The sequence below is a fragment of the Orcinus orca genome, chromosome 10, assembly GCF_937001465.1.
Source record: "Orcinus orca chromosome 10, mOrcOrc1.1, whole genome shotgun sequence".
Lineage (NCBI taxonomy): Eukaryota > Metazoa > Chordata > Mammalia > Artiodactyla > Delphinidae > Orcinus > Orcinus orca.
Window position 1 is genome coordinate 47407473 of NC_064568.1, and position 25110 is coordinate 47432582.

Consider the following 25110-nt stretch of genomic DNA (forward strand, 5'->3'; position numbering starts at 1 on the left):
TTATGGGCATAGGAAAAGAAGGTTGGAAGGACAGCCCTCAAAATTTTAACTGTGGGGCTTCCCTGGTGGCGCAGTGGTTGAGAGTCCGCCTGCCGATGCAGGGGACGCAGGTTCGTGCCCCGGCCTGGGAGGATCCCACATGCCGCGGAGCGGCTGGACCCGTGAGACATGGCCGCTGGGTCTGCGCGTCTGGAGCCTGTGCTCCGCAACGGGGGAGGCCACGGTGGTGAGAGGCCCGCGTACCGCAAAAAAAAAAAAAAATTTTAACTGTGGTTATCTCTGGGTTAAGAGATTACGGATGATTTTTTTTTTACATCCTTCCTTTGGTTTGTCGGTACTTAAAATTTTTTTCTGCAGTGAAGAGGTATCCCTTGTGTATAAGAAAAAGAAGCATAAGACTAATGCATTACTTAAGGCAGCAGCAAAGTGAAGGTCAGATTTAGGGAGGGACCGGCTGAGGGCTACCTGCCTGGTATCTCCAACATTCAGCCTGAAACCGCAGTCCAAAAGGACGGTTTAGGAAGCTGCTTCTTTGTTGTTCCCTCTGAAACATGCCCAGAAGCTCATGCCCATTATTCTCCCTGACATTCTTCCAGTCGATAGAGTAGGTATAAGAATATACATTTTTCTAACCAGACTCAGAAACTTAGGAAACAAACTTACGGTTACCAAAGGGGAAAGGTGGGGGCAGGGGGGAGGGAAATACTGGGAGGTTGGGATTAACATATACACACTAATATATATAAAACAATCAACAAGGACCTACTGTCTAGCACAGAGAACTCTACTCAGTACTCTGTAATAACCTATATGAGAAAACCATCTGGAAAAGAATAGATATATGTATATGTATAACTAAATCACTTTGCTGGACACACCACATTGTATATCAACAATGCTCCAATATAAAAAAACAATGCATTTGTTTCTAACGAGACTTGATGAAGTTACTTTCGTTTTGAAAGGCAAACAAACGTGGCCCACAAAGCATAGAACTGTCCTGAATCGGTGCTTGTGCACCATCTGTTCCTTTCTGAGGGTGACTCAGCTTTTAGGGCAGAGAGGAACTGGGGCCTGGCACCCTCCAGGAGCCAGGGCACCAGAACATGCCCACCACAGGCCGGAGCTTCCTCTCACATCAGGCGCCCAGGGGACAGAGCGACAGGCTTCAAGCCTTGCTCTTGCAGGAATCTGGCCACTGTCTACCAGCCTCTGTCTCACCTCACCTCAGACCAGGAACGTGAGGCTCCCTCCTCCAAAACCTGCTCTGAGTTTGGGTTTGTGCCTTGACAACGGGGCTCCGTGTGAAGTTCTACAGAATCTGTGCAGGGACGGGGAGGCCCTCGTCTGGCTCCTGGGGGTTCCCTGCAGATGCCAGGGTGGAGGCCACCCCAGAAGGGAGGGGGCACAGCCAGGACCCGGATGCAACCACAGGGGTGGCGGGGACATCCTCGCTGTGCCCTCAGCTCCAAAGCAGACAGGCCTAAAGCAGACCTAGGAGCACCACGAGTGTTACTCAGAGTGGTGGCAGAAACAGTAGTAATGGTGACTTAAATGTTTTTTCCCGGGCACAAAACAACACATAGATACTGCAGAAAATACGGCACATAAAATCATCGTGATGATGATGAATGAATTTTAACAAGACCTTCAGCCCATTTCCAGGCACACAGCTCCACTCCTAGACGCGTGTGCCTCTCTCTTTTTATTTTATTTTTGCTGTCCACATCCTCATCTATACAACCCGTAGGAGGTAAGTACAGGGAGGCTCACGGGTGTGGAAGCCAGGAGAAGGGCTGAAGTCAGACCCCGGCCTCCACCACACCCTTCCATGTGTACCTGAGACTCACTTCCTTAGAGAAGGAATGGCTGCTTCGGATGGCAACTTGGCAGATAAAATATAAGACGCTCAGTCACATTTCAAGTTCAGAGAAACAATATTTGGGACACACTTACACTGAAAAATCATTTGTCATCTGAAATTCAAACATTGCCTGGGACATACTCATCCTACCTCATCATTTGTCCTTCCTCTGAATTCAAGTTTAACTGGGTGTCCTGTATTTGTATTTACTCTATCCAGCAACCCTGATTCGGTGGCCCATTAGGAAAAGGGCTGCAGAGGTGGGGTGAGGGGCAGCAGTCTGGTGGTACTCATTGTGGCCACTTGGCCTTTCTTTAGAGACCTGTCAGCCCCTCCAGGGGGGGCCTCAGGAACCCCCAGAGGAGAAGAAAAGGAGGAAGAGGAGACAAGGGGCTTGGACGAAGTCGTACCTATAGGTCAAATGATGGGGCAGAGACTCAAAGCTGGGTCCCAGAGGAAGGGGTGGGGGAACTGAGATGTTTAGCTTGGAACAGAAAAGGCAGGTGAGCAAAATCCCACCCTTGGACGTGTTGAAACTGGAGGAGGTTTTGAGCTGCTGCTAATTCTGAGGCTGAGGGTCTGGCACTCTGGCAGCAGCCACCAGGGCCAGGCAGGCGTGTAAATAGGCTGTATTTATTCTGTCCTTGAATTTGCCTTTTCATCACTTTTCTTCATTTTTCCTGTTTGTCTTTTCCCAAACTGATAATGTTGTAAATATTTGTTTTAAATTAGAAATTTAATAAAAATTAATGGCTGTTGCTAAAAAAAAAAAAAAAAAGAAAAGAAAAGGCAGGTGAGGGAGGGTGGGCACTGTCTTCCTCAATCGCTGATCAGGTTTCTTTCACCTGGAGGTGCAGCACTCAGTGGCTCTTGTGGGCAGAGTCAGAGCCAAGGCGGGGCAGGTACAAGGCGTGAGAGTTCAGACCAGCAGGCGGGCAGGCACCAAGGGAGGGAGGGCCCACCCCGGACAGGCTTCCCCAAGAAGCCCCAAGAAGCCGGCTGGCATTCTCCAGTGTCCCACAAGGACCAAGGCGGGCTACTGGGAGGGTGAAATCCCCTGAGGTACTCACCTGGGTTGTCCCCAGTGAAGGCCACCACTTTGCATCCTGGAGGAAACCCATAGCGCTGGACGAAGTAGGAAGAAATGGCCCCCTGAGGAGAGAAGGCAAGCACGCTCTGCTGAGGCAAACCCCACATGCTCGACACAACTGTCCACACCTCGGGCCACAGGAAGGCCACAGGCCTGGGTGGGGCCTACAGTCGCATCACACCTGAGATGTCCCTCCTGTTCACAGAACACCAGAGGAGCCCAGCACAGGGCTGCAACCACGCACGTGAGGTCATCCCACTGCCTTGAAGCCCACTTAATTTTGAGATTCAAAGCAACTAGAACAGACCAGTTCCCATTGTGGACTTGCTCTGTAAGCTCCAAATTATGGATGTAGCACTAAAAATAAAGAAATAACAGGAGGAAATCATTAAGCAAACTCATAGAACTAGATAATGCCTTGCACACACGCTCTATCAGTCAGATTAAGAGTCATTGGACACGTTTGTGCAGAGGTCAACGTTCTAAAGAAAATAAAGCAAGGAAAGGCTTCCACCAGGAACCACAGCTCTCAGGCCCCTCCAAGACCGCCTGTGGGATCAGAGGGCAGGGATAACTTCTGGACAGACCTACCGTCTTCAGAGGGCACGGTTATGAAAAGAAAGCATTTTCCCCCCTTTCCCTGTCTTGGTTCCAAAAGTGTAAAATAAATGATGGGATTTCCTGGTGTCTGGGAAGAACATTTTACTCCATCCAGCCAACTTTCGGATTTACATCAGAATAAAGCCATCTCCTGGGAGATAATTGTCTTGGCCTCTGTGGCCTCAGAAAACAGAGCCTGAGTCAGGGCTTGTGCAGGTGGCTTATTTGGGGAAGTAACCCCAGGAAATGAGAAGGGGACAGGGAAGAACGAAACAGGAAAGGGGGCAAAGCCCACCCCAGGGTCCTCTGTGGAGCTGGTCATGGCTGTGAGCTGCATCTGAGGAGCTGCATGAAATGCATGGGGGGGGGACTGTCCACCTGGGGGTGGAACAGGGAGCAGCTCTCCGTAGCTCCCCACCAGTGAAGGGCACACGTGGGGTGCTAACTCCCTGACCCTCCAGGCTGGCAGAGCACAACTGTGGAGTCCCAGAAGGCTCTGGGCAGAAGGGAGGCAAATGAGATGCAGCTCAGGCAGGGTTCTGCTAGGCGACACCTGCGTGAAGCCACAACAGCTGGCAAAGAAGTGGGCTGGGAGGATGCAAGGTGGGAAGCATCTGCTACACTATATCTCCAAATGTTTTCCTGCAGAAAAGGAGAGAAAGCCATTTGGGCACCACCTTCAGAAAAAGGGATGACAGAAAACATGGATTTTGCTTGTTTTCCCCCATCACGTGGGTACCTATGTTACAAATGAAAATACACTTTTCACCATCCGTTCTTTTCCATTCCTCAAGCTGCTGGTGTCTGCACGGGCTACCTCTTGGAGGCATGCGTTCCTGGCATAAGGCAAACAAAGCCGGTTGCCGTGGACAAAACACCGCTCTCCATCTCACTTGAAACTAAAAGCCGTGTGTGGGATACCAGTCCCAGAGGCTTGGCTGTTTTCTGTTAGCCCTTCCTTTTTCTTTCTGCTGTGCATCAGCCTGCCTGGGTCCCGAACTGTCTGCTTCTACAGGGCAGGACACCCTTAACTTAAGCTCTGTGCGCTGGCCTCACGGCACCCTCTGGATGATGACGATTTGGCTTTGGGATTCTGCTCATGGTGGCAAGGGCTGTTTTCAGCAGGTCACTGTTCATCTCAGAAAGGGCTTCTGTGGTTGGGACTCCACACGTGAGGAGTGAGGCACTCGTGATAGCCTGGTTCTCCTGGTGGCCCACCCCTCCCAGCTCTGTGACTCTCCCCGGGACTCAGGGGCCCTTGTCCTTCCTTCGCAGCCAACGCTCTGCACCACCCAGGGGTTCTGCTTGCTCTGGCTGTGGGGCACATGCTCCCCGCCAAAGGGCCGAGTGCAGGGCCCAACCAAGAACTTAGCCGGCCAACTAGGGAAAACCAGGGCGTGGACAGTCAGTGTCTATTCCGAATGTGGGTGCCACACTGATGGTTAAAGGTTTTTCATTTTTAATAAATTTATTTATTTATTTATTTTGGGCTGCATTGGGTCTTTGTTGCTGCACACGGGCTTTCTCTAATTGCGGCGAGTGGGGGCTACTCTTTGTTGCAGTGCATGGGCTTTTCGTTGTGGTGGCTTCTCTTGCTGCAGAGCACAGGCTCTAGGAGTGCGGGCTTCAGTAGTTGTGGTACGCAGGCTCAGTAGTTGTGGCTCGCGGGCTCAGTAGTTGTGGCTCGCGGGCTCTAGGGCACAGGCTCAGTAGTTGTGGTGCACGGCCTTAGTTGCTCCGTGGCATGTGGGATCTCTGGGACCAGGGCTCAAACCCATGTTCCCTGCATCGGCAGTTGGATTCTTAACCACTGCACCACCAAGGAAGTCCCTGGTTAAAACTTTTTAATTGAATTGTTTAGTTTTTTGCTGTTAAGTTGTATGAGTTCTTTATATATGTATTGGATATTAACCCTTTATCAGATATATAGTTTGCAAATATTTTCTCTCATTTGATAGGTTGCCTTTTCACTTTGTTGACCGTTTCCTTTGCTGTGTAGAAGCTTTTTACTTTGATGTAGTTATTGCACCTGAGTACAAGACACTGAAACAGACATTTTGCTCTGAATCACGTCAAATACTTATCTTGTACTAGACAAAGTCACATGTGTGTGTGCCCGTGTGTAAATGGATGGGTGTGTGTGTGTGTGTGTGTGTGTGTGTGTGTATACTACACAGCTTCCCCAGTAGCTGCCAGCTCTCCAGTGAGCCGCGTCACTGGGCAGGGAACCTACCACAACCGAGCATGACGGCACCGGCAGGCCGAGCTTCTCTTCTAGATGAGGTGCACAGGCACCAAGGCAAGCCTGCGACCAGACTTTGTCCTGGATCCGCAACAAGTTCATTCCAGAACCTAAGGAAGGAAGGAAACAAGAAAGAGAAATCTCAAAAAGGGACCTTTTGTAAAAATGCACAGATCTGGCCGAGAGTGGATCATTCTTGCAGCAAACGTATACCTGGAGCTCTTTCCCGATGGAACGTATACAACGTGCCTGGGTAACTCTGGAACCAGAGAGCCAGAGGTCAGCAGGGCCCTTAGAAACACATGCCTCCACCCCCCCAAACATTCCTCACGGGCTTAAATCCCACAGTTAGCCTGGAAATCCATTGCTCTAAGACCTGGCTGAGGGAGGGGACCTCCCACCAATGTCACCTAGGATGGCTCTGCGTGTCCCCTGGGGTTCAAGGCTAGAGGCAGCCCTGGCACTGATGTGGGTCAGCTCTCAGGGATTTCCCAATCACATCTAACTTTCTGAGGAAAGCTCTCGGACGCCTCTAAACTTCCTCATGCTCGTCACTAAGATCCGCTAAGTCTTCCCTAAAACGATCTACTTCTCCCAAGGTTCTCCTGAGGATGGGGAGGGGGGAGAACCCAGAGCTCAGGTGGACAGCCCTCCTCCTCTATGGGCCCAGGTGGAGGCAGGCAGGTGGGCTGGGTGCTGCTAGAGCCCCGTGCCCATGTGAGATGGTCAGACTGCTGGTAAATGAAGAGGTGACTTCTGGACACAGGGGAGTGGGTGGAGACCCAGCTGAGGATGAAGCTCAGGAATGTCTAGAGCAACAACGTAACGTTCCCCAGCAGCACTTAGCGGCTGGCTGGGGTGAGTGTGGAGGACACAGGTGGATACAGGCTATTCCACGGGTAGGGCTCTGCTGGTCTGAGCTCCAAGGAGCTGCGTTCCTGTGTGGGATGAAGCTTTTCTTCTCCAGATTGTGAGTGAAGCTTCGGGACCACTCCTTAGTCACCCTCCGTGCCCTGAAAACTAGACTAGCGTCTGGTACACGACAGCACTCACACACTTCAGCTGAGCTCCCGGAGACTCAGAGCGACTCGAGGCTGTTCCGAGGCCACCCTCCCAGGCCAGGGCTCTTGCTCTGCATTCTCCTCTCTCCATGCTAGTCTCACCCAAGAGCTCCTTCAGCAACCTCCTCCCAGCTCTCCTTCTCCACTGGCATCGTTTGCATTTATTTATTTGTTTGTTTGTTTATCAGAGTATAGTTGCTTTACAATGTTGTGTTAGTTTCTACCGTTCAGCACAGTGAATCAGCCGTACATATACACATATCCCCTCTTTTTTGGATTTCCTGATCATTTAGGTCACCACAGAGCCCTGAGTAGAGTTCCCTGTGCTAAACAGAAGGTTCTCATTAGTTATCTGTTTTATACATAGTATCTGCATTTATTTTTGTTAGGGTTTTGATTCCAGAAGCTCACCACTCTCATGAGTTCCCCAAATGTGGACAAAAACTTCAATAAGTTACTCCTTGTGGGAGCCAGGCTCCAAGATGATCCCTACTCATCCCCTAGTGTTCACACCGTTGAGGTCCCCTCTCCCTGTTCCCGTAGGCCTGTGTGACCAGGGACAGGGATGTACATCACTCCCAAGATCATGTGAAAGACTCTGCAGCTTCTGCTTGGCCGCTGTCTCCTCTCACCCCTCGCTTGGGGTGACTCCAGCTCCCATATGGGGGAGGGGCTCACGTGGCCAGGCACTGAGGCCTCTGGCCCACGGTCACGTGCGTGGCCTGGAAGTGGATCCTCCGGCCCCAGTCAAGCCTTTGAGTTACCGCAGCGCTGGCGGCCAGCTTGAGTGCCACCTCCTAAGAGACCCTAGGCCAGAACCATCCAGAGGAGCCCCTCCCCGATTACTGACCTTCAGAAACTCTGTGAGATAATAAACATTTATGACTCTCAGCTGCTAAGCGCTGGGGCCATTTGTTACACCGCAAAAGATAATACACTCCGTTCTTGGCAACAGACGGTAGGGCTGGAAGACTGGCACCCACCCGGGTGCATGGGGCTCAGGCTGCCCGCACGCCCGCTAAACAGACCCACATCATGGACGCTGAAGCCTTACCGTCACTGTAGTCAATGGGAGAGTGAGACCCAAGGAACAGAGAAGCAGCAAAACTACTGACCAAGGAAATTCTCTGCAGAAGAGAGAAACACAGTGAGATTTATGACTCACTTCCATCAACAACTGACTGCTTCTGACACACACACAACAGGACAAGAGTTTTAAACTGGGGAGGGAGGTAGAAATTTTGGGCACGATGCCCCAGCAATGTGTGGGACTGAGTATCCCTCAGTCCTTCAGGGCATTTTGAGTGGCTGGAACACCAAGAAGTGACTCCTCAGGAAAGCCCCTTGCTCTGCAGTTTCTGACAAGCCATAAAACCGTCAAGTTCAAAACGGAAAAAAAAAAAAAGGGAGTTCCCTGGTGGGAAGGATTCCGGGTTTTCACTGCCGGGGGTCTGGGCTCGATCCCTGGTCAGGGAACTAAGATCCTGCAAGCTGCGAGGCACTGCCACAAATAAAAACCAACCACAAACCAACCAACTACAAAACCTGATAAAAAAGCCACGCTTAGGGAAGCAGGTTTTCACCCAGAATCCATATGCCAGGGAGTGTGGTGCCCTGATTTCCCTCCTCCATGTCTGTGGTCTTTATATCTAGTCACAGAGGAAGTGGGATGCGTGGCCACAGGATTCAGAAACAACAAACACAGTCTCCGGGGTTCAGAATGAGAAGGGAAAGCCGGCCCCTCCGAAGCCAGAGGCGCCAAACATGAACGGGAGGAACTGATAATGGATGCTAAACGTCACCCTGAGGGTCTCTGCTTCCACGTGGGAATCACGGGCCCTTGGACCGGGGGAGAGAATGCCATCACCTCCTGGCCCCAGTTGGGCCACCTTTGTTCCACACATAGAATTCAGATAATTTGTATCACCCCCTCCCCCCAAAACCTTCATTAACGGCTAAAGCTGCACAGCAATCTGGAACCTTGAATCACTAAATTAAAAGCTGCATGTTAACGTCCAAGGTTTAAAAGGCAATTTGGTTTAACACAAGCTGATCGTTTTCTAATTACTCAGAGAGGATAATCACTAGCCACGATGCTGAGCTGCTTCTCAGGCAGCATTAAGTGCTGGCTTTCAGCAACTGTGGACCAAGGAATGAACCTGGGTTCCTGGCTCTGGTCGGAGGGCCACAGCTGGAGACATTGGTCCAGCCTTACAAATTTCCTAAGAAAACAATGACCCCACACCTGTCAAATGCAGGTAACCATCCTGCATTAACCACAGAAATTGAGCAGACAGAGCCTAAGGGCACCCAGATCTCCTACGCAGGTGGTCCCAGGAAGCCACCAGTCCCCCTGCTCCCACCCTGACCCTGACCTCCACCTTTCTGGTCAGGAGAGCCCCGGAATTCTCTTTCCCACAATTCCGTTCTTTCCCTCCTCTTTGGAAAAAGCCTGACAATGAGAATAAAAGCAAATTGAATATATATCATCTTTAATGTCTGCTAACCAATGTTTTTAGCCCATGCACATGAGATTTATTTATGCTAAGTTATAAAAGGAATTCAACTGTGACTTTCAATCAAAGAGGAGTGTTTAGGGACTTCCCTGGCGGTCCAGTGGTTAAGACTTCGCCTTCCAATACAGGGGGTTCGATCCCTGGTTGGGGAGCTAAGATCCCACATGCCTCGCAGCCAAAAAACCAGAAACAGAAGCAATATTGTAACAAATTCAAAAAAGACTTTAAAAATGGTCCACATCAAAAAAAAAAAAATCTTAAAAAAAAAAAAGAGAAAAAATAAAAAAGAGGAACGTTCAACCAACCTCTGTGTGTGAGTAGGCCTCGGGGTTCTGCTGGTAAAGCTTTGCAATTTGGTTTCCTGTAAATCGCTGGAAAAAGAGTGTAAATTCTTAAAAACCCAAATCCTACAGGGAACGATCAACTTCATAAAGTAAAGTTCGTGCAGCACGCTCTGAAGGTTAGTTAGCATGACGAGAGCTTAAGGCCTCAAATCTGGAAATGTTTGATGTCTGCTGACCATCCTTAGTAATAACCTCGCTCCTCACACAGGAGGGTGTCTGCTCTGACCAAGGGCACCCATGCAGGGGACTCAGGTATTATCCCCGCCCACATTCTTCTTCCTTAAGGCAACCCAAGTGGGGTTGGTCCTATCCCCCGAACCTCTGCTCCAGGGAGTATTGAATTACCCCAGCTGGGCCAATAGCAGCCACCCTAGGGGATGGGGTAGGACCATGGATGAAGCCAACAGGAAAGAGGCACTCTTATTTTTTTTACTTTCCCAGGAGCTGCACTAAGCATCTTACAAGCACTGACTCCTTTCAGCTCCCAAACTACCCAAAATGTAAGTGCTATTTTTATCTCCAGGTTAAAGAGGCTGAAACTGAGATGCCATCGTCACCCGCATACACAGCACAGCCTGGGTCACACGTCAGCTCTGACCTGGGAGGGCTGAGGCGCGACAGGAGGTCTGCCCGTACTCGCTGAGCGGCACACGTGGCCTTGCTCAGAATGGCTCCACAGGGGTGGCACCCACACAGCCTCACGTGATCCTCACAGGCACAGGTCACCAGCCGTGTCCTCCCAGACACCCAGGGAGAAGGCACCAGTGCTAGCAACCAGACCTTCCTCCTGGCCCAGCCCGTCCCCAGCCCGTGGCGGGCGTCGCCCACCTCATAGGCGCGGGACCCGGTGAGGCAGCTGAGAGCCTGGGCCCCACCCACGGTGGCCTCCAGCTGGCGGCACTGGGCTGTGGTGCTGGAGTCCATCCACACCGGGCAGTCACTGATGGAGAAACAGGCCTGGAAAGAAGGGGCAGAGGCACAGGCATGAGCTCCGCCCACTGACTCTGGGGGCCGCCCTGGCACTGGCAGTCACGCCCATCACAGCAGCTGTGGACGCCTCTTCCCTGGATGTGACCTTGGAAGACCCATGGGCAAGCCCTTCATGTCCAAACCTCGGCCCGGCCTAGCGGGGTCTCTCCCCAGAAAGCTCAAGGTGGAAGGTTCTGGCGAGGACACCTGAGCACCACAGGCCAGTACCAGAGATGGGTGGTGAAGGGCCAGAGCTGCAGCAAAGGGCAGCTTGGCGGGGGCCTGTGGAGCCTGGGAGAAAAGGAGACGCCAGAGCCTACCTTCCCAGCATCACCGGGAGGCATCACGTCCCAGGGGGAGATTCCTGAGGGGGGAACTCGCAACAGAGTCCTGCTGGGCTGGAGGGGACCAGGGTGATGTGGGCTGTTAGCACCTGAGCCTCTGTCCAGACAGCAGGGATGTCTGTGGCAGGCAGGCAGGGAAGACCACGCTCACAGGCCTGCTGCCCAAGCCAACTTCCCACACCCTTGACGATGCACAAAAGCCCCAGGCTTCAGGGCCCACAGGATTCGGGGCCCTTCTCCCCATTACGCAAGTTTCTCAGACTCCCACAGCATGGCCAGTTACCTGCAGCTGCTCGTGCAACAGGAGGTCCGGTGACAAGCTTGCCAGAACCTGGCTGGCCCCAGACTTCCAGTACACGCTTCCATGTTGCTGCCGAGGGAAAACCCAAGCCCATGTTCACGTGGCCGTGGCCACACACCTGTGTCAGCCTCCTGGAGACCCAGAAAGACCCCAGACCACACGCCAAAGAACTGGACTCCAAGCCTGCCCCGCCACTTGTAAGTCGCAGAGGTCATCACCTTTATGAGACTTGGTTTTCATTTCTATCATATGGGGAGGAACTCTGCCCTGTCCACCTCAAAACTCGTAGGAAGGGTCCAAGAAAGAACTATCGGTCTGGATTTTGGTGGCTTTGTAAAACTGTACTTAAATATATTGCTCATAATATTACCTGACATTCACTCATTCATTCACTTACCCATTATTCATTCAACAAACATTGATGGATCACCCAGATCATGCCAGGCATGGGACAGATGACTAGGGTAGTATTGTCACTACTCTGCAGGATACTGGAGTTGAGTCAGGGAAAAGGACACAAATGGACAAAACCCTATTAAGTGCAGTGGCAGGACTGTGGGAACACAGAGGAGGGGAGGGGCATCTAGCCAGCTGGGGGTGCAGGTGGGTAGAAGTGGACGTGATAATTAGGGAAGGATCCCGGAGTTGAGGGTGGAGGTGCTCCACGCAGAGAGTAACCACAGCTGAGAGAGGCTGGCAGGTGCACGGAAGGGGCCTGAGGCTGGGGCGGCGGGCAGTAGGGACTGGATGGGGAGGTGACAGCCTGAGCCTTGACATCCATGCTCGGGAGGCTGGGGTTTGTCTTGGGGTGGTGAGAACTCTGGATTGGCAGGGGAGTGACATGGCCAGGGCTGAATGTATGAAAGGGCTTGTGGGAGTCATGGAGAAGGTAGGTTGGAGGAAGGGAGGAGAAGCAGAGGCCCAGAGAAAAATGATGGGTACTAGGCCTGGGGCAACAGAGGCGGAGTTGGAGAAGAAGGGGCAGACTCAAGAGCCATGTACAAATCAGCAGCACGAGGGGACCCCCTGGATGTAGGGGTGGGAAGATGGAGGGGTCAGGAATGACACCTGGGTTATGGCCCCAGTGGAGAAGGAGAACTCCCCAAGAAAGGGCACCGGAGGAGGACATCGGGGGAAAGACAGTGTGCTCAGTCTGGGACATGATAAGTTTGGGGTATTCCTGGGACACCCGGCCAAGGGGGCGGAGGGGATGTCTGGGAGGGAGAGGGTGTCCAGGCCTGGGGTTCAGATGAGAGATGTGGACAAGATCACCAGGGACTCTGTTTAGTGTAACAAGGACACAATCAATACACTCCTGTTAGGTCAGGGGAAGAAGAGGCATCTTCAGAAGCATCAGTAAGTGCTCTCTAATGAGGATATGAAGACACGATAATCCAGCATGGAGCAAAGTGATTCGGAGGATAACACTGGACTTGAATCCTGACTCCTCCTAGCAGCTATGTGACCTTGGGCAAGTGACATCACCACTTGGCGTCTCTGTTTCCCCATGTAAGTGGCAGTGATAATAAAAGCAGCTAAAGCTTGAAGTTTTTTTGCCCTGTCCTATGTATTTAACATTCACATTGACCCTACGGCACATGGATTAAGTTAGTGCATGTCAAATGCTCAGTACTGCACCTGCCATACACTAAGTGCTCCATTGTTACTAATATCTCTACTACTAAAACTGCTATCATTATTAGCATGATTTCTGACTTTGCTTTTACTTCCAAGAAACAGAAAAGCAATTTTGTGCCCTCAAACAGTCATAGCACATTCATGTCAAATACTTCCTCTTCCCCTTAGAGGACCTCTATCCGGTGCCTCCTCACCCTGTGTCCTATTTTGTATAATGCTTAATTGTAAGAACTGTCTCAAATCCTTTTGCAAGGAGGGAAGTGATATATCCACCAAGGTGAAACAGCTATACGGATTTTCACTGCAACAACATGTGCGCTGTGGCTTTCAAGAACAAGCAACTTCCCTCGAGGGAAGCTGTCACCTCAGCACCTGCACCGCTGCCCAAGACAGACGCCCTTATGCCATAGACAGAGGCTGCAGCAAACAAACCTGGCCCGCCCCAGACAAGGCGAGGACTTGAGAGAAGTCAAAGCCTGAAGCCTTCATCTTCTCCAAGATGATATCCAAAGCCTGAGAAGAAACACAGAATCCACTGTGACTGTCCTGAACCACGGAACCAGGCTAACACACAAGCCTTGATTTGGACTGTAAGTGCCTGCCCTTCCAGTGGAGGCAGAGAAGGAACTGAGGCCTCGGGATTTGGAAGCACTAGAATAAATACATCAATTAAACAAGTAGGCATCAAGCAAACAAAAAAGTGAGCTATGCTAAAAATATTTTAAATAAATGGAATCAGAAACCAGCACTCCTCAAATTTTGCTTCTCCAATCGGTGACTTCCAGGCACGCAGGAAGAGCAAAAACGAGGTGGCTCAAATTTCGGTTTCTTTTATCTGCATTTTCAACCCACCATATTAGTGATATAACTTCACTGCAATGGAGAGGCAAAGAGCAAAGCAGAGGCTCCCATCAGAACAGGGCTCCAGGCCCAGACTCCTGTGTCCGGGAGTACAGGTTGGAGGGAGGAGGTAAAGATGGTGACCATTTGTCCCAACCCCCTATTTCCCCCTCCACCGTCTGGTTGGAACTGCCTTTCTGGCAAGACCCCATGTGTGGGATGGATGGTGCCACCCAGCAGAGCTTGACACTTCCCCAGGAATTAGATACACATCCCAGGCTGTGTTTTCTTCAGGGTACAGAAGCCACTGGAGCTTTGGCCTGACCCTCCCAACCCCATCCTATGCCGGGAGGGCTCTCCTGGCTGCGGCTGCCAACTTGGCCCTGCTTGCCAAACCTCAGGCAGGGAGTGGGGCAGAGCTGGGGAAGGGACTGGCAAAGCTAGAACAGGTCCAGTTCTGGGGGCCCCTCAGGAGTAGCAATTATCCTGGTCCCAACCCCAAGCCTGGCTCTCTACTCACTTGCCACCTCCCCAAGTTATGGCCTTGGCCCATCCGAAGCCCCTGACATCCTCAGTGGGACCTCCAGACAGCGACTCTTGCCGGTTACCCCCACTGCCACTGCCCTGTGCTCCGGCTCAGCCCCCTGAAGTATTTCCCCGGCAGCCTGTGCGGCGGAAGTTCATCCTTTACCCCCAGTCCTCCAGTATGAGTCAGGGTTAGGCCGATAAAAAAGAAATCATCCTTGTTACATTAACAGAAAGAAGTTAGTACAGGGAATCGGTTAAACAGGCACTGGAGGACTGAAAAAGCTTTGGCCAGACACATCCAGTGCTGCCTTCGGCTGGCCTCTAGTTTCAGGGTCTCAGGTCCCCTGCAGCCCATGAGGCAGCCCTTGGCTCCTATCATACCTGCCTGTGATGTCTACACACCCTGGCCCTGTGGCCCCGTGGGTCACCCGGATGTGGCAACAGGCATCTTCCTTTCTCGCTGGTCCTGAGCGAGCAGGCCTGCTTGGGATGGATCTGAGCCTGACTGGGCAGGTCACAAGCCACCATTCTGAAGGCCTCTGCCCCTGGAGTTAAAGAGTCTGGCGACTGAGCACTAAGAGAAGAGCCCAAGGGGCATGTTTGGATCTCAGGGTTCAAGTGTGGCCACAGGGCCTGAAATCAGAGTGTTTGGGAACCGTTTGCTCTGTGGCATTTTAAAGATGGTCACTGGCAGGACTTTCCAGCTGCTCTGGCTTCAGAACCTGGAAGCCCTCTGTGAGTCCTCTCAGCTCAGGAGTACTGAGGCTGAGTCTGGCCCTAGGACCATGCAGATTCCACTTCCTCAGGAGGACCTCTCAACAGAGGCTCTCATGGGCTGCCACCTTTGGGCTTCCTAGCAAATCACCAAGTCTGCTGGTAAGATGGGCTGGGAGAGGAGAGGGACAGGAATCCCTGTATTTACCTGGACCCACATCAGGACTGGAGAAGTCACTGTCAGCCCATCCTCGTGAACATGAACTCCACCCTGAGTCCTACAAGCAGAAGAGAGAATGTGGGATAGAGCCTCAGGCGGAGGCCCAGTGATGGCAGACCCTGGATCCCTCCCACAGAAGGAGAAGCACCCTCCCACCCCCGCAGCCCTGTGTGGGAACTCTAGATTGAACAGGGAAGATGCTGGGCAAGATGGAGAGAGAAGGCATGGAAATTGCCCGGTGTGGCCCAGAGGTGGCAATTCTCGGAAAGCACCAGCAAAAACAAGCCTCCTCGGTATAAGGGGTTCACCCTGCAAGGCGGTCACTTGGAGCAGTGGGCATGAAAGGACTGGAGAAATTTGGGGTTGGAGTAGAAGCCCTTCCAAATCCACTTCATAATCTTGGAGTGAGGAGGCCTTTTAAACAATGACTCAAAACCAAGAAGCAACAGAAAAAGAGACTGAGAAATTCAATGACGTAAAAAACAAAAACTCAAATATGGCAACAACAGCAATAACCCAAGCAGAAGAAAAGAAATAATTAAAATTAGAACACGAGTCAATGAAAATGAAAAGAGAAAATCAATGAAACCTAAAGCTGATCCTTTGAAAAGATCAATAAAATTGATAAATCTCTAGCCAGGCTCATCAAGAGAAAAAAGAGAGAAGACACAAATTCCCAACATCAGAAATGATAGAAGGGTCATAACTACTGATCCCATAGGCATCAAAGGACAATAAAGGAATATTACGAACAACTCTATGGCCACAAACCTGATAGGTTAGATGAAATGGACCAGTTCCTTGAAAGACACAAACTACCAAAACTCTAACGTGGGTGGCCTGCAGTAATATAAAATATGAAAGCAAGGGCTTCCCTGGTGGCGCAGTGGTTAAGAATCTGCCTGCCAATGCAGGGGACACGGGTTCGAGCCCTGGTCTGGGAAGATCCCACATGCTGCGGAGCAACTAAGCCCATGTGCCACAACTACTGAGCCTGCACTCTAGAGTCCGCAAGCCACAACTACTGAGCCCACGTGCCACAACTACTGAAGCCCCTGTGCCTAGAGCCCGTGCTCTGCAACAAGAGAAGCCACCGCAATGAGAAGCCCACACACCACAACAAAGAGTAGCCCCGGCTTGCGGCTACTAGAGAAAGTCCGTGTTCAGTAATGAAGACCCAATGCAGCCAAAAATAAATAAATAAAATAAATTAAAAAAATATATATGAAAGCAAGGTGGCTTCCAACCTCAGCTCAAAGGAGACACATCAGCTGGGGGAGAAATAGATGGCAACACAGGTGATGGGCAGTGAGAGGGAAAGGTCAGCAGAGAAGGCTTCAAGAAGGAAGTGACATCTAAAATAGACATGGAGGGAAACTTCTACCAGGACCTCTCTGAGACACCTCAAAATCAACAAATCCACAGCTGTTATGGACTGAATTGTGTCTCCCAAAATTCATAAGTTGAAGGACTTCCCTGGTGGTCCAGTGGTTAAGACTCCATGCTTCTACTGCTGGTTGCACAGGTTCGACCCCTGGTCGGGGAACTAAGATCCCACATGCCACACAGCACGGCCAAAAAAAAAGAAAGTTTCTTGAACTGAATAAAAATGAAAATACAACATATCAACTTAAAAAAAAAGATCAGGACATAGATAACATAACTGGGAGACACCAGGGGTGCACTCACACAGAGAGACAACCATGTGAGAGGCAGCAAGAAGGCAGCCATCTGGAAACGAAGGAGAGAGACCTCAGAGGAAAGCAAGGCTGCCAGCACCTTGAAATTGGACTTCCAGACTCCAGACCCATGAGAGCATAAATGTCTGTTATTTAAACCACCCAGTCTGTGGTATTTTGTTCTGGAAGCCCTACCAAACTAATACAAAACCTAAACTCATGATCTTTCTTCTGGAAACCAATTCTCTTTCATAGTCTACCATCCACCCTGAATGCCAGCCAGAAGCCTCACCTTCATATCTCACATTCAATTCTGTACCGAGACCTGTCAATTTTACCACCAGCTCTCTCTCCTCCAGTCAACATCATTTCTCATCCAGATGATCCTGAAAAACCTCCTCAGTAGTTTTCCAACCTGTATTCTGGCCACATCCCACCTGCTTTCCCACTGCACCAGAGAGATCTTTTCAAAACACAAATAAAACCATGTCATGCCTCCCCGGCCCCCCCATTCCTATGGCCCTTCAGTGGGTGACCATAGCTTTTAGGATAAAGACAAACTCTATTCCATGGCCTATATGGTCCAACCCAGCTTCCACCTCCCTCTCTGCTCCCCAGCCACTTGGCCTTCTTCAGTTCCATTAATGAGCAGTGTTCCTTGCCACAGGGCCTTTGCACATGCTGTTCCTTCTGCGTGGAAAGCTCTCTACCTTCTATCACCTGGCTAACCCCACTCATTCAGATCTTGGCTTAAGCACTACTTCCTTAGGAACATTCCCTAAACTACTCTCACAAGTCTTTACAATAAGCACTTGAAGAAGTGAGTTTCTTTCCTTCAATGGCCTTCTCTGAGTTTATAAACAAACATTCTTTTGGTTTTTTTTTTTCTTTAATCAATCAGTCTTTGATTGATATCAATCCCCCCCACTCAATGGGAAGCTCTGGGAAAGCAAGGACAATGTCTCTTTTTCGTTTACCATCCCAGCGCCCAGCATAGTGCTTGGTACAAAGTAAGTCTCAACTGATACCTACTATACATATATGAAACAATGAGGGGAATTGGAAAGGAATGCAGAAGCGTGCATTCTAGGCATAGAAGAAAGATGCTGAGAGATTTATTAAGACAGCCCCTCCTGCAGTTTGAGGAAACCAGAACAGTGTGGTTTATAAATGTAAAAGGTTGAAGGAGGGGGAGTTCCCTGGTGGTCCAGCGGTTAGGACTCACGCTTTCACTTGGTGGGGGGGTGCCCAGGTTCAATCCCTGGTGGGGGAACTACAGTCCCGCAAGCTGCACACGGTACAGCCAAAAAAAGGTTCAGGGAGGACCTCAAAACCAACCCCCAACACACACATGCACACTAGGTACATACCCAAATTCTAGAAGGTCTCTGTCAAAATGCACACTGTCCTCATAGAAGACATTCAGCTCTGCATCAACTGCAACAACTTTTACCTGGAAGGCATTAAAAAAAAAACAATGTATAGAATTTTCCTCAGCTTCTACACTGGTCCAGGGATATGAACATCACCAAGTGAAGCCCAGCCCCCTAGAAGTGGTTCAGTCTGGAGACCTCCTTGAGGCTGGGGTGCATCATTGTAACCATGGGAACAGAGGCCTCATCTGGGGACATATCCAAAGACTTAGTAAAGTGGAGAAGCTGAGGCTAAGCAGAAACACCCATGTAGCTCAGGGAATTTTTGCCCTTCAAACAGCCAAAGCCAAGATGCTCTAGAGGCAGATGTCCACAGATAAGCTGGTTCCTGTGCCAGGCAAGGAGGTCTGAGAAAGTCCTAGAGGGGAAGGCATGGGAAGCAAGGTTTTGAGATGTCTCTTGGAGGTCCACGCTTGCAGAGATCTGAGAGGCAAGGTCCCTGGTCTGTTCCCACAGGCCATGGTCAAGGACCAGAGACACATGCCCCAATGGAGCAGACCTCCAAACTCAAGGATACAACTCCTTTCCTGGACAGATGGAGAAACTGAGGCCTAGCAGGACAACCTGACTTATCCAAGGTCCCACAGGACTTTGATCAGGGATTGGCCTTTCTCCCTTGACCCATCCGAGGAGGGGGATTTCACTGCAACTGTGTTGATTTCCCAAGTTAAGGAGGAGCCAGCCCCTTGGCACCCCAAGCCCAGTTTGAAGACAAATTTTGACTCTGCTTGCCTCTCTGACTGGCCCTGAGAGCAGCACAGCTGGGCACGTTGACCCGAGCACGCTGGTGCCAACCAAGGGCTGTCACAGGGCGGAACAAAGTTCAGGTGTACACTGTGCCCATTTCACTTAAAAAAAAAAAAAAAGCTTCTAGCGGTGATCTGGTTGCAGTTCACTGGTTCTGCCTGCGTGTCTACCCGTCTGTCTGGTCCTCTGTTTACAGTAGCTTAGCTCCTTCGGGTCCCTGTCAATCTGTGCCCATGACGGCGCGCGAGCCCTTCGGGTCCCCCCCAGCCTTCCGGGCATTTCCCCGCCACGTACCCGTGGGTCCCTCGGGAGCGTGGGGGTGGACGCCCTTTCTGGGAGTTCCGGGGTCCAGGCCGGGAGGAGGCGCCGGATCCCCGGGAAGCCCGAGAGGGAGGCGCGCCCGAGGCGCGGCCCAGGGTTCCAGGCGCCTGGGTCCCCCGACAGCCCGCTCGGCGTCGCGAAAGAGGCGGCCCCGCCCGGCCGACCGCGGGCCCGCGCCAATACCTGCTGCGTGCTGAAGTCCCAGCCCAGGCAGCAGCGGCGACCGGCGTGCTCGGCCATGGCCACGGAGGTTCCAGGAAGCGTGTCGCTCTGCCGGTCCTTCCCGCCGCCGGACTGCCCCCGCGCCCCAACGCTCCGATGCGCCGGGGTCCGCCCCTCGCCCCGCCCGGCCGGACTCCGGGACCCGAGGCCCCCGCGGCCTTGAGCTCTGGCGCCGCCTGCTGGTGAACAGGGCGGGGACGCACCGCGGCTCGGCCTCCGCCTGCGCTTCGCACCTGGGCGACCGACGGGTTTCCCCTGCGCAGCCCGCTCCCTCCAATCCCGCCCCGCCCCGCTTCCCATCCAAATGTGCTCCCTGCACAGGCCTGGCCCTAATGCTGCCTGCCTTCTCTCGGAGGACGCCTGGGCCAGAGGATTCAACCTTAAGCCGGCTTGTCCCTGTCTCTCTGGGGGCCCTGAGCCTGGGGACTTACATGGCCGTCCCTCTCGGGTACTGCAGTAGCTGTCCACTCATAGTGGTGAGTTAGGGGGCACAGGGAAATGTGCCCTGGGGTTGGGGGCATGGGGCTCCAGCAGGCCCTGTCCTGACCCAGGAGATCTGAGTAGTTCCCCAGCTCTGACGTGTGCCGCATCCCACCTCTGCATTTATCCCCAGTCTGACGTGTGCCGCACCCCACCTCTGCATTTATCCCCAGTCTGACGTGGGCCGCATCCCACCTCTGCATTTAAAGTCAGAGCTCCTGGGCTTCCCTGGTGGTGCAGTGGTTGAGAATCTGCCTGCCAATGCAGGGGACACGGGTTCGAGCCCTGGTCTGGGAATATCCCACATGCCGCGGAGCAACTAGCCCCGTGAGCCACAACTACTGAGCCTGCGCGTCTGGAGCCTGTGCTCCGCAACAGGAGAGGCAGCAATAGTGAGAGGCCCGCGCACCGCGATGAAGAGTGGACCCCGCTCGCCGCAACTAGAGAAAGCCTTTGCACAGAAATGAAGACCCAGCACAGCCATAAATAAATAAATAAAATTAAAAAAAAATAAAATAAAAAATAAAGTCAGAGCTCCTGAGCCACCTCGCCCCCACTTCCCCCGGAGGGGGCTCCTTCGTCACTCCTGCGGTCAGCTGGTATTCCAGGCACGGTGAAGGGGGATGAGAACCAAAAGCAGACTCACTCCTTCTCTTCCTGGAGCTGAGGACCCCTTCTCTCCCCCTCATTCCACCTAGTGTGTCCCGCAGAAGCCTTCCCAACACCCACCCAGGTGCTCCGCCCAGGAGCCCCCAGCGCAGCAGAGCCCCTGATGCAGTGGTCTTATTACCCATATCTCTCTTGCTGAACTTGAGCTTCTTGGAACCCAGATCCTCTTCTTAGCCCAAGGTCCCAAGGTCAGTGGCAGGGCTGGACCCAAAGCTAGTGAGTTTGGGTGCAGAATTTACATGTTTAACCACTACACAAGACAATCTGCTGGGCAGCCTTGCGAGAAGGCCCATGGCAAAATATGAAAGTCTCTTGAAGGCTGGGGCAGCTGGCTGTTTCTCAAGCTGCCTCACAGGAAGACCTACTCTTGGTCAGGGGTGCCGTTCTCTATGGGTTGTGGCATCTCTACCCCATGCTGGTGACTGGTGACTCATCCTTTCTCTTGATGTAATAGCACTTTCACTGTGGCCACAAAGAAGACCAGAGGCCTGAGAGCCCATTTGCCTGTTTAAGGAGACTGTACACCCACGATCTGATCCTTTAGCAAGGAATAAGGATGGAAATCTTAATTCCAAGTTATCAACGCGTCTCATACTGTCTTCCCTGTTGACGCCCTGAAAAGGCCCAGCCAGTAGTAAAGGGGTTTCAGGGAACCCTTGGGAAATGCTGCCGTGGCCTGAGGCTGGCCTTTTGCTTATCAGCTCCAACCTTGAACCTGGCTCCCTGCACCAGGGATTTAGGAACAAAGCAGAAACTGCCCTGGAGGTGTCTCTTCACCATGACCAGGTTGTCCACAGTGCCTAGCAAAGTTCCTTCCCATATCAGGCCCTAAGGACACCACAGCCTGAGGGCGAGGCAAACCCACAGGAGTCATGTGATCAGATTGGGTATAAGGAAGGTCACTCAAGATGCTGTGTGTGGAGAATGGGGGCAAAGGGGAGGAAGGAAAAATGAGTTAGAATATAGCTGCAGGAGGCCTGAGCTAGGGCTAACACCTCAAGAGGTGCTGAGGATGGAGACTAGATGGATTCCAGAGATACTTAGGAAGCTCTGGGAACATCGTGGATTGCGAAAGGGAGCAGCAAAGGTAATGCTCAGGTTCCTGGCTTAGGTGACCTGGTTGGATAACCGCTGATGCATAACAAAACACCCCCAAACTTGATGACTTAAAACAATCATCTTTTCTTGTCTCTCAGATGTCAGCAGGTCAGCTGATCTAGGCTTGGCTCAGTTAGAGGGGCTCTGCTCCATGTGTCTCTCATCTTTCCTTTCCTGGGACTAGCAGTGTCCTACCAGCACGCTCTTCTCTTGAGAGCAGCAGGGCAGGGAATTCCCTGGCAGTCCAGTGGTTATGAAACAGGAGGGAAGGGGGCAGGGCACGGTGTTTAAAAGCATGACATAGCCATAGGATATGACGAAAACTGGTTAGAACCAACTAGGTCCAAGATGGCAGAATATTCGACTTCCAGTGGACCTTGAGCCTCATCATATGCTCATTGTAATACATTAGCATAAGGTAAGTGACACACCCTCCAGCGCCATGACAGTTCTGAGGCCAACTATCAGAGACCAAAAAAGTGGGCGGTGGCCCAATTCCTGGAAATCTCCACCCCTGCCCCAAAATAGTTGGAATAATCCTCCCACTCATTAGCCTATGAAATTACCCAGCCCAAAAAAACTAACCACACCAAGAGGTCGCTCTTGCCTTCTGAGATGGCCCACTCTCTGTCTGTGGAATGTGTTTCTCTCCCAAAAAAAAAAAAAAAAAAAATGGGCAGAAAACCTAAATAGACATTTCTCCAGAGACATACAGATTGAATTGAGTTTTCTTTGAAGCTAGGTGTTTGTCAACTGAATATACTACATCATAACACAGAAGTCAGTGAAAACTAATCTATCTGAGGGTAAGCACTAGATATAAACTTCAGAGAAAGAAAAAAATTTCATTTAGTAAATATAATAATGAGAACTCATTGTAAAATAGGAAAATGAAGACAAACATAAATTCAGTTCCTATACTCTGGTCGCCAATGAAACAACAGCAAACTATCTCTTCATTCTTTGAAGTCTGCATCCACAATATGGATTTTTCTCAAAGTTAACCTTTTTTTTTTTTTGTGGTACGAGGGCCTCTCACTGTTGTGGCCTCTCCCATTGCGGAACACAGGCTCCGGACGCGCAGGCTCAGCGGCCATGGCTCACGGGCCCAGCCGCTCCGCGGGATGTGGGATCTTCCCGGACCGGGGCGTGTCCCCTGCATTGGCAGGCGGACCCTCAACCACTGCGCCACCAGGGAAGCCCTAACCTTTTTCTTTGAGAAAAATCCTGAAGAAATATGCTTTCTGGATAAAGATGCACTGTTTTTAAATTCCAATATATTTTATCCTGTTTGTGTAAAAATAGCTGACTAGTTTTTATCCAACCCACCTAAAGCTGTGTTCATTAGTACTGATGCTACTGAAACTGTTCAGGCTGATATATCTCCTTCTAAATGAGTAGTTTTAAGAGTGAAAAGTTAGGATTGTACTGGTAGCTTTAATTCCTATCCCTTCCACTTCTAGGACAAAGATAAAATCGCTGAATCAATCAAATGTAATCAGAAATTGGGAAATGAAATAGACAAATCAGGGACTTCCCTGGCGGTCCAGTGGTTAAGACTTGGCGCTTTCAATGCCGTGGCCTCAGTTCGGGGAACTAAGATGACGTGACCAAAAAAAAAAGGCAAATCAATTATATTTCAGGTTTACTAATTTATTATATCTGTCTGAAATTTTTTAGAAGATGTCATCTTGAGATATGACAGATATTAAATAATTCTTCTCTCTGTTCTATCTCAAAGGTAGTACAAATTTTTTGTAAGATCAGTGGGAAGCTGTTATGATTTTTTGAATTTTGTTTATTTTTTTATACAGCAGGTTCTTATTAGTTATCCATTTTATACATATAAGTGTATATATGTCAATCCCAGTCTCCCAATGGAAGCTGTTATGATTGAAAATAAATGTTTGGAACTATAGCCCTTAGCAGGGCAAATGTCATACAGTTTTGTTTATCCAAGTCTGAGGGTGAGGGGTGTCCTGCCTCCAGTTAAATAAGTAACTCATGCAGCTGGGATTAAGATTTTTAAAAGCTGATTTTGTGTTTATGTCTAGAGAAAACTTTGATGGACTTTGATGTTTCAGCAGATTCCAAAGAGCTCTGAGGAGAAAAGTTCTTATTTTCACCAAAGTATGCATAGGCCCGCTGCTTCTGTTTGTACTCACTTCAGAAGCAAATTTGATTTAGGAAAATTAAATGTTGGTGTGGGTATCTTGCAATTTTCTGGTTTTACTGCATTCGTCCCTTGGGGTCTGAATTTCCTTTACTCCATGAGTGTTTAAAGCAGATAACTACATCCTGTAGTTCTGTATATGTGAAAGGAGGGTCTGGAAAATATACTTCCAGTTATTAACAATTATCTGTTGGAGTGGGATTTAGAAACTGGTGGTTAGGGGGTGACTTTTGCATTTTAATTCACTCTGTATTGTTGAACTTTTAACTTTCAGACTAAAAGAATAAGGAAAAAGAAAACAAGCAAACATAATAGCAATAATGGGATGGATCTCAAGCTGCTTAGGACTTTTAACTCATTCTCTTAAGTAATTAGTGGGTCAAAGAGTCAAAATACAACACGCTATTTAGAAAGCAGGAAAATGAAAACATCCCTATCAGAACTTTTGGGACACACATACTCAGAGATAAATGCATATTCTTGAACGCTTTCATTAAAGAGTGAAAAGAAATGAACTAACCCCATGCAGTGGGTAGAACTGTGTGTCTCCAGAATGTTCAAGTTAAGTCCCAGTACCTGTGAATGTGACCTTATTTGGAAATAAGGTCTTTGCAGATGTAATCAAATTGAAATGACTTCGTACGGGGTGGGCCCTAATCCAATGACTGGTATCCCTATAGGAAAAGAGAAATTTAGTCATATATACAGATACACACCCAAGGACTTAGGACAACTACCGGAAGCTAGAAGAGGCATGAAAGGATTCTTCCTTAGACTCTCTGGAGGGAATATTGACCCTACAGTAATCTTGATTTTTGGATGGTAGCCTAGAGAACTGTGAAAAAGTAAATTTCCATTTTAAACCACCCAATTGGTGGTACTGTTTTCAGCAGCCCTAGGAAACTAATATACCCCATTAATTCAGGGGCTATAGAAATTACTCAGCATTTTGATGAACTTCCTTCTAGGTATAAAGAAATGCCTGAATTTTACATAACCACTGAAGTTCCATAAACT

General features: G+C 50.3%; 1 protein-coding gene across 11 annotated transcripts in view; it reads right to left on the bottom strand.

Moving 5' to 3' along the window:
- The window catches only part of XYLB (xylulokinase), a 49062-nt gene extending 28593 nt beyond the window's left edge, over window positions 1-20469 (bottom strand). For 2 of the 11 annotated variants that reach the window (XR_007479560.1, XM_033402120.2), the window contains exons 1-10: window positions 19635-20467; window positions 18321-18403; window positions 15260-15329; window positions 13402-13482; window positions 11314-11400; window positions 10546-10674; window positions 9679-9744; window positions 7912-7984; window positions 5788-5906; window positions 2935-3016 (exon numbers count right to left, since the gene is read on the bottom strand). Coding sequence is in view for 7 of the 11 variants with exons in the window: in XM_033402120.2 (XP_033258011.2) it covers window positions 2935-3016; window positions 5788-5906; window positions 7912-7984; window positions 9679-9744; window positions 10546-10674; window positions 11314-11400; window positions 13402-13482; window positions 15260-15329; window positions 18321-18403; window positions 19635-19973 (1129 nt within the window). In the remaining 4 variants the exon portion in view is untranslated. Of the gene's footprint in view, window positions 1-2934; window positions 3017-5787; window positions 5907-7911; window positions 7985-9678; window positions 9745-10545; window positions 10675-11313; window positions 11401-13401; window positions 13483-15259; window positions 15330-18320; window positions 18404-19634 lie in introns of all 11 variants that reach the window. The other 9 variants (XR_004475758.2, XM_049715584.1, XR_004475755.2 and 6 more) reach the window with 8 other exon arrangements.
- Window positions 20470-25110: the final 4641 nt, after the last annotated feature.